This window comes from Lontra canadensis, unplaced genomic scaffold (genome assembly GCF_010015895.1).
Source record: "Lontra canadensis isolate GAN:19392208 unplaced genomic scaffold, GSC_riverotter_1.0 scaffold39, whole genome shotgun sequence".
Taxonomy (NCBI): Eukaryota; Metazoa; Chordata; class Mammalia; order Carnivora; family Mustelidae; genus Lontra; species Lontra canadensis.
Window position 1 is genome coordinate 18,366,754 of NW_022631033.1, and position 11,769 is coordinate 18,378,522.

Consider the following 11,769-nt stretch of genomic DNA (forward strand, 5'->3'; position numbering starts at 1 on the left):
GGATGTTCTGGATACAAGCCGCAGAATGGCTGGGCGGGGAGGAAAAGTGAAAACGTACAAAGCCCTAGTTTTGTTTTTACGCAGGCCTCCCTGAGAAATATCTGGAATTATTATGCAGCCAGATGAGTAGATTCGGCATTTGCTAAGAACTCGGTATCTCTGGAATCGGCTAGGTCCTGACTTCCCAGAGCCCTCATGCCTGCCTTTGGAGGTGTTCCCTGAAAAAGCAGCTTGCCTCTTCTCCCTCCGGCTCTGTTCCCTGGAGCGCAAGCTCTCAAAGGTCTGATTCTCTGCCGCCAGTTGGGGTTGCAATTTGGGTAAAGAACCCTCCCAGGAAAGCCTCGCAGCCCCAAGTGGGGGGACCACAGGCATCCCAGGTGTGGCTCCCTCCTGGGAGCTGGTAGGAAAAGTTCGTTTCTGACCTCTGCTCCAGACCTACTCAATGAGAATTTGTATTTGAAAGAGATAGCCGGGTCATAGGCCTGCACTTTAAGGTTTGGTCCCCAAAAGATGTAAAATATAAGCGTATCTGTACTATCCCTTCCCCTGCTAATGAGTAGAATGTGCTGTTTCATTCTGCTGTAGCTCGCTGTTACCAGTGCTTGCTGAACTGAATGTTCCTGCAACGGAATGGGCTGCCACCGGCCGGTTTTAAAGATGAAATTCAACTCAGTGAAAGGCGCCCTTAAAAATCAACTACTTGAAATTAGAGTGGGCCCTGCCTGAGATTTAGTCCCTTTCGTGGAACGCAGAGCTGCCTACCTGTGATTTTAGGCACCGCTGTTTACAAGAGGAGAGGATTTCTAGTCTCACTTCATGTTGGAAACTGGTGCTTCTAGTTTTTTCAAACAATAGAAGTGTCTTTGCTCAGAAAACAGCACCAACTTGAAAATAAAGCGATCAAGGATTTACGTGGGGCCCGTTGGCTCCTTTTAGTAATCTTATGCCAAGAGGGGCAAAGATCTGAGTGCTAGATTTCAGAAACAGTGCCCAAGCAGCCAGGAAATCATTAGTAATGATGAGCAAACTCCCCAAGTTTGTATTGGAGACAAAAAAGCTTTTGTGTATCTACTGAAACGCTTGTGTTCAGCTTTTATTTATAAATAAGAGATATATGCCCATGTTCTTTACCTAATGTGATTAACAGGTTCCATTCTGTACCAAATACGTAATTTATGATCCCCTATGTCCAGTGTGAGGTAGCCCAAAAATGGAGCAGTAAGTCTGTTCAATCCTACCTGGCTTCTAGGAGAGAAACTGCAGTGCCCTCGACTTTCACACCAAAAGTAAGTAATAAAGGCAAATCCTATGTACACCTGAAGAAATGTAAATAAGAGTTAATTAAGTTATTCCATAAAAGCCACAAGAGCCCCTGGTGCTTGCATGGCTCCAAGTTTATTTTAAGAGCTTCAATCAAACATAGCCAGTATATTGGTCTCTTGAGAGTCTGCAGGAGAATAAGTTATACAATGGAAAAACAAAAAACATTATATTGATGTAAGGTTCACTGGCATTTCCGGATACTGTTTCAAGGTGTTAACATGGTTTTTGAGCCTCTCTTTGCCGATTTTGGCTTTTTGTCACGGTCCTGTGTCAACACGATGCAAAGGCGTCCTTTCTAGATCTCCTTCAGCTTCAAGTATGAAAATCCCGTCACTCCGTAAGAAGATCCTCATCCCTCTGGGGAGGAAAACTAAATTTTACAGAAAGAAAAGCAAAGCCAAGCTGATCTAATCGCCCAGAGTCTGGCTGAGTCACAGGAAAGGAAGATCACCCTCCAAACCAGTTCCAGGAACCTGTCCGGGGTTTCGGACGCCGAGTCAGGTGTTTCCAGCCGCAAGGTACAAGGTACCGGGCAAGTTCAGGGCTGGACGTGGTGGGGGCGAGTCCTTCGTCCCCGCAGCACCCGCCCAGAGCAGGCCTGGGAGAGGAGGGGGCGCCGTCTACAGGTCGGAGTCGCAGGGCAGCGAGGCGTGGCAGGAGCAGGTGCTGCCCAAGGAGTCGCGGGGGGAGCGGGCGTCCTCCCCGCGGAGCACGTCTATCTGGTTGGTGTAGGCGCCGGGCTGCGGCCGCGGCATGGGGAAGCCGGCCTTGGGCTGGCGGGCGGCGCCGGGCTTGGCCGGCCGCGGCTGGTGCTGGCCGTCGCTGTAGTACTTGATGGCGGGCGGCAGCGCGGGCTCGGGCCAGCCGACGTGCACCGTGCTGATGCTGGGCCGGCGCGGGCCGCCCGCCGGCTCCTTGCGGCGGCGGCGGCAGCGCTCCTCACACCAGGGCGCGAAGCTGAGCGCCAGCGAGAAGCCGCCCAGCAGCAGCAGGCAGCTGCCCAGGTAGCCCAGCACCAGGCTGTAGCTGACGTGCAGCGTGACCGGGCTGGCGTCGGCGGGCAGGACGTTGCGGTCCGCCAAGAAGTGGTTGTACCAGGAGACCGGGATGAGGCTGAGCAGGCCGGCGGCGAAGAGCACCGCGCCCGAGAGGCCGGCCAGCGCGAAGCGCGGCTCCTCCTGCCAGCAGCGCACGCCCAGCGACGCCAGCAGCAGCCCCAGGGCCGTGGCGGCCAGCGACGTGACCATGAGGGCCCGCGCCACGCGCACCGGCTGGGCGTCGAAGTAGCCCCACGGGTCCGGCTGCTTGCACTGGCGCTCGCGGCTGCTCTGCTCGCGGCACATGTCCCACAGGCCCTGGTACAGCTCCACGTCCACCGGCTGGTTGAGGAAGCCCTTCACCAGCCGCCAGCCGGGCGCCAGCGTGGCCGTCAGGTTGAGCAGCAGCCCGCAGGGCGCCAGCACCATGCCCAGCGTCATCACCGCCGGCGTCCGCATCCCGGGGGCCGCGCACCTGCCGCCCGCGCCAAGTCGGCGGGACCGTCCCCTCTCGGCCGCTCGCCTCCCCGGGCCCTCCGCGCGTCCCCGCCGCTCCCGCCTCCCGCGCGGCCGCCGGCCCCAATCCAAACCGGTTCGCTGGCGCGTCTGGCCGAGACTGCGGCCGGAGGTGCGGGCGCCCGGGGGCGGCCGGCGCGGCCCAGCCCGCCCCGGTGGGAGGGGCGGGGGGTGCGAGCCGAAGGCGGAGGGGCAGCTCGCGCGCGGCGGGCTCCGGGCCGCGTCCACACCCCGCCGCGCCGCCGGGCTCTCCGGGACCGAGCAAAGGTCGCCCCGCCCCTGCTCGTCGCGCGGCCCCGCGGCCCGGCCGGCCCTGGGCGGGGGGAGGAGAGAGGGGGCGGCGCCGTCCGTACTGCCGCACCTGACTCGGGGGCCGCGCCACCGCCCTCCCGCGCGGCGGACCCGGGTTCACCGCGGTCCCCGCCCGTCCGCCCGGCGGGGCCCGCCTCTCCCCGCTCCACTCCCGGCGGGTCCGACGTCCGTTCGCAGTTCTGGGCTGTTGACTCTCGGCCACCCGCGGCTGAGCGGGCGGCGCCCGCGCTCCTCCGTGGGCCGCCGGGGATGCGTCGGGCAGGTGTGCGCCGCGGGTCCCGGTCCGGCGGCGCGTCCCGGGATGCGGCGCTTCGGTGGCCTAAGAAACCGTGTTCAGCGTGCTGAGTAAAAGCCCCACACTGCAGTTTCAGTCCCGCTCAAAAGAGTCAAAGGGAGTATTTTTCTGGGATGAAGGGTTTCAGAGGATTCTAATTATTATTATTATTATTCCCATGGAAAAGTTTGAAGAGGCCAAAAAAAGGAGGAGTGTTACTGGGCGTCCTGTGCGGCACACTTTTCAGTTGTGTCTAACCGTATAGGGTCCTGTGTCCGTTTCTCGTCCTTGAGCTGCTTTATACCTTTATACCGGTCGGTGACTTTTGTTCATAAAGATACAGCTGAGGGGGCGCCTGGGTGGGTGGCTCAGTGGGTTGGACCTCTGACTCACGATTCCCGCTAGGGTGCTGATGTCCTGTTGCGGGATCAAGCCCAGCCTGGGGCTCTGCGCTCAGCGGGATGTCTGCTTGGGTCTCTCTCTCTCTCCCTCTGCCCTTACCCCTTACATTCTCCTCCCTTTCTCTCTAAAATAAATAAATAAATCTTAAAAAGAAAAAAAAGAAATGCAAATGAGCTTGTGTCAGTAGAACCAAAATGATGATTGCCCAATGGATACTGACCAATTCGACATTGATTTGTAAATTTCTCAGCTGTATACCTGTAAATGTGCATTCTTCTTTGAACTGGTCCTAACACCATATTCCTTCCCTTATTAATAATGAGTTAAATAAAATCTTTGGCATGTGTTCATTTTATACTTGTGTGAGAGTCATGATTTTACATTTTTCTAAAAATTATTCTTAAAGATATTTTTCTCATTTTCCATACTTCTTACAGTGGAAGTGTATTACCTTTATAATTGGTTAAAATGAAAACTATTCCTAAAATCAAAGTTATGTGTTGATTTGGAAAAATTTTAAACATTCTAGAGTGAATAATAACCAGATATAGGAATCAAAGGAATACCTTTGTCATTAAAAACTTTTTTCTTAAATTATAGTAAAATACACATGGCATGGAATTTACTATCTCAGCCATTTTTAAGTATACAGCCCATTGACATTAAGCACATTCATGCTGTTGTGCTACCATCACCAATGTCCATTTCTCAAAGTTTTGTATCTTCATAAACTGAAACTCAACCCATTGACCAATAACTCCCCATTCTGCCACCACTCCTCATGCTTCCAGCCCCTGGTGACCACCATCCCCCTTTCTGTCTCTGTGAACTTGGGTCCTCGAGATACTTCATCTAAGTGAAATCATATAGTATTTATGAGGCTTATTTTACTTAGATGATATTCCCAAGGTCCCTCTGTGTTCTGCTATGTATCAGAATGTCCTTGCTTTGTTTATCCAGTTATCCTTTGATGCACGCTTTGATTGCTCCCCCTTTTGAGTTGCTCTATGGGTGAGTAGATGACATGTCAGAGACTGAGTCAAAAAGTCATGCTCCTTGGGGCACCTGGGTGGCTCAGTGGGTTAAGCCCCTGCCTGCGGCTCAGGTCATGGTCTCGGGTCTTGGGAACGAGCCCCACGTCGGGCTCTCTGCTCGGTGGGGAGCCTGCTTCCTCCCTCTTTCTGCCTGCTCGTGACCTCTCTGTCAAATTAATAAATAAAATCTTCAAAAAAAAAAAAAAAAAAGGTCACACTCCCTAAGCAGAATTTACAAGCTTCAGCCATCTTTGTCTTCAATCAGTACCAGTGACTTTGATAATGAACATAGTACCAGTTACTAATGCACTTTCACTGGTGCAGTCATTCCTGTCTGAGATTTGGGAATTGGCTAGAAATAGGAGCAAGGCATTCTGGGCCCTCCAGGAACAGAGTGTTAGAATCTAGATACCCAATACCCACAAGAATGCAGCCCCAGCTGTGATTTATAAATGACCCTGTGTGTAGCGGCAGCCTCAGAGAAGCCCATCTCTCTTGACCCCAGCCAGAGGGTTAGCTAATCCTGCTCTAGAATATTGCCTCCAGGGAACTTTCCTGTCAGATGCTCTTGGAGCCCCTCAATCGACGGAGAGAACTGAGACTTCATCAAATTTACGAAACCGATCAAAAGACTGTTTTTGCCCCTGCTTGCTAATATGTTGTTGATGAATGTGTTCTGAAATTGTATCTAAGACACTCTGAGATTGCGTATTGGAAGTTACTAACCTTTATATTTTTAATGAGGTATAAATGACATACAATGTAGTGCACACATTACATATTCTAAGTTTTGATATATACATAACACCTGTGAAGAGATCACCACAGTCAGGATAGTAAACACACCCATCACCCACAGAAGTTTCTTTCTACCCTTGGTAATCCGCCCTCTCTTCTCCCCCTGCCACCGTCCCCCCATCCCCAGGCAATCACTGATCTGCTTTCTGTCAGTATAGATTGGTTTGCATTTTCTAGAATTTTGTAGGAGTGCAATCACACAATATAGATCACCCACAAGAGACTATCAGCATGCTTTCCCCGGGACCAGCAGCCCCCTCATTTGTCTGAACTCAAGATCACCTGGGGCCATCACTTAGGGAAAACACAGATTCCCACTGAATGGGAATCCCCAGGGTAGTGTGATGGAATCTGTGGGTTTGCAAGCCCTCAGGGGATTCTTAGGTTTAGGGAAGTCTGGAACACAAAGCCAGTGTAGCCAAAAACAATTGAAACCCCCCTCAGCTCTAAGAGGACATTTTTGCTTTTGAACAGCGATTCACAGATTATCTCTAATTTACTGTGGTTTAGAACCCAGAAGGACTTGGGGAAGACTTTAAAGTATCTGAGTCCTCTCCCCACGTGGATTCCTGTGTGGAATGAAGGAAGCCCAGGCCATGTGACCTGGGAGGAAGAGGACAGGAATCCTCTCTGTTCTGTCTCCTCAATCTGTCTCCTGCCCTTGCACTGTCTCCTTCTTCCCTTTCGCCTCTCTCTCAACGCAGGACATCCTATCATCTTCCCCTTAGACTGGTTTCTAAGTGACTTCCTACACCCACACTTTCTCTGTCCCTTTCTCTTAGCCACCCAGGCCTTCAGAACTGACGTTGTAAAACTGAAACTGAATCTTGTGCTTACATTAACCTCTGCCTTAAATTTATTTTTTATTTATTTATTTATTTTTTTTTTTTTTTGAGAAAGAGAGCACGTGCAGGGGGCAGGGTGGAGAGAGATGAAACGGGCTCCACACCCAGTGTGCATCCTGACTTGGGACTCCATCTCAAGACCCTGAGATCATGACCTAAGCTGAAATCAAGAGTCAGACACTGAACCAAGCCACCCAGGCACTCTTACACTAATCTCTTTTCAGGCCGCCTACAGCCTGGCCCCAGCTACCCACTCCTGCCCATCTCCCCTCCACCGCCTCTTTTTCACACCATTCCCCCCAAAACCTGGATTTTTTTTCTCTTTGTTTTTTCCCCTTTCATCCCTAGATCTTTGATATGCTGTTTCTTTTTCCAGAATCCTGCCTTCCTTTTCTGGACCCCAAGGCACCCTTCAGATCTTTGCTTTAAATAATCTTTTCTCTGGGAGGCTTCTGGTCTCCCGGACTGAGTTCACGTTTCCCCTTGGGTCCTGCCGCGCACTCTCTTCCACTGCAGCATAGGCCGCAGTTCCTCATTACTTGAACCACCTGATTGTCCCGCGAGGTTGTAAAGCCTTCGAGGGCAGGGGTGATGTCTCTCTTGTTCTGCTCTGGCCCGAAATCCATTTTAGGGCCTGACTACAGTAGCCACTTAGCAACCTTCTGCCCGCATTCTTCCACACGGTACCCACAGGCTTGTCCCCCAGACGGCCGCCTGGCCAAACCAGGTGGTTACCGCATCTCTGTGAACGGGTTTGTTTGGTGGTTGTATGAGCGCTTGCTTTTCTCAGCATGGAAACCAGTAAATACAGGCCAGCTCCGGGTGTTCCTGACAGAGCAGGGTAGCCCTGGGTGGGGGGGTCACTTTCTACAGTGGTAAGAGAAAGAGAAGATTGCACTCTGTCGCGTCTGACCGCAGACCTGCATCACCCTGTCCCTGTTCCACGGACTTCCAAGTTCATTGTAAGCTCAGTGAGAAACAGCACAAATCCTAGTGCGGCAGGAAGGAATTGTTGCTGAGATCGTACCTGTCCGTGAAAGCTGATCCCAGGGCCCTAGACTAGCTTTCTTTTCTGAAGACAGGTCCTATGGTAAGACAAGAATCTATTCACTGTGCCCTGGGTTTCCAGATGAATAGTGAGCTCCCAGCCACTAATTCTAAAGGGACGAGGTCTGGGTCCCCTGTTAGCCCTCACAGGCTGGTCACAGATAACACTGAGCACATAGTTCCAATCTTCTGCAGTGATGTCATCCTGGAAGTCACGTGATAAACTTCTGGGGGCCCAGAGGGACCCATCCCATCAGTGCACTCTTGTGAGCTGTCCTCAGTGTCCTTCCTCAAGGTCCTTACATTTTACTCCCCACAGAGAAGGCCCTAAACACTGTCGCTGGGCTTTCAATGGCAAATTCAGTAGGTTATGGAATAAAAAATAAATTATAAAAAATTAAACTATGATCATTCTTTGTTTCCTTCTCTATTTTTTTTTTAAATATCTTATTTATTTAGAGATCACAGAGATCACAAGTAGGCAGAGAGGCAGGCAGTTGGGGGCCGGGGGGCGGGCAGGCTCCCTGCGAAGCAGAGAGCCCGATTAGGGGCTCAATCCCAGGACCCTGGGGTCATGACCTGAACCAAAGGCAGAGGCTTTGACCCACTGAGCCACCCAGGCGCCCCTCCTTCTCTATTTTAAAACAGCATTAAAACAGCTAGAACTAAGTCCCTTCAATATAGCATTAGCTTTCCTCGTTGGCAAATAGCCTGACAGCGCTTTTGCTAGCCTTTGTATTATATTATTTAAAAAAAAACCTTTTTTTATTATTATAAAAAATAACTTTTGATATCTTATCTAAAGGAGCACTCAGTCAGCTCAGTATCACATCCCCTAATTTATTTCCTTTATGGAACTTATTGCTACCAAAAATTATTTTTTATTAATTATGTATTGACCTATTTATAGTCCATTTCTCCCACTGCATTGTTAAATTCCAAGCACTAGGGACCTTGCTGGTCTTGTTTGTGGCTGTATTTTGGCACCTAGACTATTCCTAGCTCATAGTAGTTACTCAATCATTATAGTATGTAAATATGTACTAAGTTGATTAAAGAAGTTTTGTAAAATTTCCACACAATATCACATAATGAAGTTACAGCATACCTCACTTTATTTTTTAAAAGATTCATTTATGGGGCACCTGGATGGCTCAGTCAGTTAAGTGGGATCAATCCCACATCAGGCTCCCTCCTCAGTGGGGCGTCTGCTTCTCCCTCTCCTCCCTGCATGTGCTTTCTCTCTCTCACTCTCAAATAGATACATAAAATCTTTAAAAAAAAAAAAAGATTCATTTATTTTAGAGGTGGGGAGGCACAGAGGGACAGAAAGAGACTCCTCACAGAGTGCAGAGCCTGACATCACCCAGAGTTTATAATCTCAGCCGAAATCAAGTGTGAGACACTTACTGACTGAGACACTCAGGCGCCCCACACCATACATCTTAAAAAAAAAAAAAAATCTGAATTTGACTACTCTGTGCAACTTATGTAAGTGGAATTATACACTATTTGTCTTTTCATGACTGACCTCTCCTACCGTAATGTCCTCCAGGTTCATCCCTGTGATAGCACCTGTCAGAATTTTCTTTCTTTTTTTAAAGCTGAAAAAGATTTCATCGTATGTGTTACCACATTTTGCTTATCCGGTCATCTGTTGGGGGACACTTGGTTTGTTTCCACCTTTTGGCTTTTGTGCATATGATGGCATATGGCTTCTAATTTATTCCATTTCATTCTGTATGGTGGTTGCCTATCCAAAGCAAGATCCTATTTGCCATCCCTCTCATACATATCAGAAGGGATCATGCTATTAAAATAAACAAAGACAACAACAACAAAAACCCCAAAACTTGCTTAGCTTTTATCTTCTAAAGGCTTCAAACCCGGGCACCTGGGTGGCTCAGTTGGTTAAGCGTTTGCCTTCAGTTCAGGTCATGATCCCAGGGTCCTGAGATGGAGTCCCGAGTCAGGCTCAGTGAGAAGCCTGCTTCTGCCCCTGGCTCATTCTCTCTCTCTCTCTCTCTCAAATAAATAAAATCTTAAACCCTTCTTGCTTTAGCCTCAGGCTGCTGCTGTGCAAACATGGGGCTGCACGGTGTGGGCGGGGAGAGGAGTCTCCGGCTGCCTTCCATCGTAGCCCGCTTCTCTCCAGCCCCATCTATTCTTGCCTACTGCAGAGCAAAAACTGTTGCCCAGCCATGGGTGGGTTTCTCTAGGTCATTGAGATAGTTTTCAGTTTGAGAATGGTATTCTTGGGGCGCCTGGGTGGCTCAGTGGGTTAAGCGTCTGCCTTCAGCTCAGGTCATGATCTCGGGGTCCTGGGATCGAGCCCCACATCGGGCTTTCTGCTCAGTGGGGAGCCTGCTTCCCCCTCTCTCTCTGCCTGCCTCTCTGCCTACTTGTGATCTCTGTCAAATAAATAAATAAAATCTTTAAAAAAAATAATACCATGTTCATTATTGTGGTGAATGCTCATACTCATGAATATTAAGAAACATGTTCTCTCTTTTTCTTCCTGGAACTCTGAATACACTTTCTTGCGGTTGCTAAGCAGGTAATACAATTCTCTGAACGACCCAATGTTGTGTTTACCGTACTGTGCTACGTCCGAATAGGTGTGGGAAATGCACTAAACCCAGTAACAGGCAAAAAGGCTATACTGTGAGTCCATAGGCTTCAATTAGGCAGGTTAAGTTAGATTAAAGGGGAAATTTTAGTCTAAAGATAAAAAAGTATTGTGCCTCTAAAGGGAACTAAAGGGAACTAAATCCATAGGATTTATCAGGGCAAAGTAAAGGGTAATAAATGTAGCAAGCAGTTGTTTTGCCTCACGGATCCTTTGTACTTGGTAACGAAAAAGGAGTATAAGAAAACATACCGTCCTCCTTATTTCCAGAGCGAGGATAAGCCCCCTTGTCTGGATGGTTGTAGATTTTCCACCCCTGTCCCTCATCACTAAGAGGAGAAAGCAGTGTAGACTGTGCTGGAAAGTTCTCTGTCCTGTCTTGCTCTGTTCACAGTTCCGTTTCCCATCAACAGACAGAGGCTGGGGGGAATTTCACAGAAACAACCTGAGGATGAGAAACAGAGGGGTTTTATTTTCCTGCCGCCGGAGAGTGATTTCTCAAGCACATCACCGGGAAACCTGCTGACAGATCTTATTACTCCGTTCCCGGCTGGTGCGGGATTTGGTTAGTCTGGTAGCTGGCAGACGAATGCCGTACCATAGCACCGTTTCTCAGCAGAAGCTTTCGAGAAAGACCCCTTTCTCCCCTGCCCAGCCTTCTTCTCCACCTCCGTGTTGTAGAAGCAATTCCAGGCGGAACCTGTTCAACTCGTAGAACTCGTCCGTTGTTTGCGAAGCTTGATGCCATCAGTCAGGCATTTTATCAGGTTTTCGGTTCCACTGGATCAATATCCGCACATGATGTTGACTGGCCAGGCGCCCTCCAGCTCCTGACCCTGCTCCACACCAGAAAGACCCAGACGAAAACCAGCCACAGAGAAACTGGCAAGCCCCGCAGGGTGTGTGCACGGAAACACATGCAGGGGCGGGCAGGACCGTGAGGAGGTGCTCCAGCCTCCTTATTATCCTGGTGTGGATTCAGAGGTGTGAAGGGAAGTGACTTTCAGACCTGTGGAGGGAAGGTACTTGGGTCCTGCTTTGACTGATTGATGTGAGTGTAAGACTAGCACCGCTGCTTTGTTTGCCTCTGGGCGGGTTCAGTTCCCGGAATCTTAACTTACAAAGCGGAGCACTTAGTTTCTACTCAACCAGATGGTTACAGAGATGAATGAATTAGCCTTTGCAGGGTTTCCAAAATATAATAAAGATGGGAAGCTGTAAGTCTCAAGGGCATAGCAGAGATCAGGTGCTCAGGTTGACGATGTGGTGGGACTTTAAATAAAAGGCAATGTTTAGGTAGATCCAGGGTTCCCTAAGATCAAGAGCCCGCACGTGACCAAGGCCATTAAACCAGTGCATCCAATCTTCAAACCCAGGCAGCATTAGCGACCACCGGAGTCCTTAACTCCTGCTTCACTGATCTTTAGTTTTTAGTCAGTCATTCTGTAAAGCAAATTCAAGTGTCGAAAACCCACAGACTTTAAAAGTTCAGTTCGTTTCGCAGAAGGAGAAGCATAAAAATCTTAGAAGTTGGCTCGGGCCAGTGTTGATA

General features: G+C 49.6%; 1 protein-coding gene across 1 annotated transcript; it reads right to left on the reverse strand.

The window, feature by feature from the left end:
• Positions 1-1,850: 1,850 nt before the first annotated feature.
• On the reverse strand, positions 1,851-3,141 carry CLDN23 (claudin 23). Its single transcript, XM_032869975.1, has one exon. It carries the CDS (start codon positions 2,817-2,819, stop codon positions 1,944-1,946), a length of 876 nt encoding a protein of 291 aa, XP_032725866.1. The 5' UTR covers positions 2,820-3,141; the 3' UTR covers positions 1,851-1,943.
• Positions 3,142-11,769: the final 8,628 nt, after the last annotated feature.

Bases quoted from the DNA above. Each gene is read 5' to 3' on its own strand.
- CLDN23 (XM_032869975.1), bottom strand. From the start codon at position 2,819: ATGCGGACGCCGGCGGTGATGACGCTGGGCATGGTGCTGGCGCCCTGC.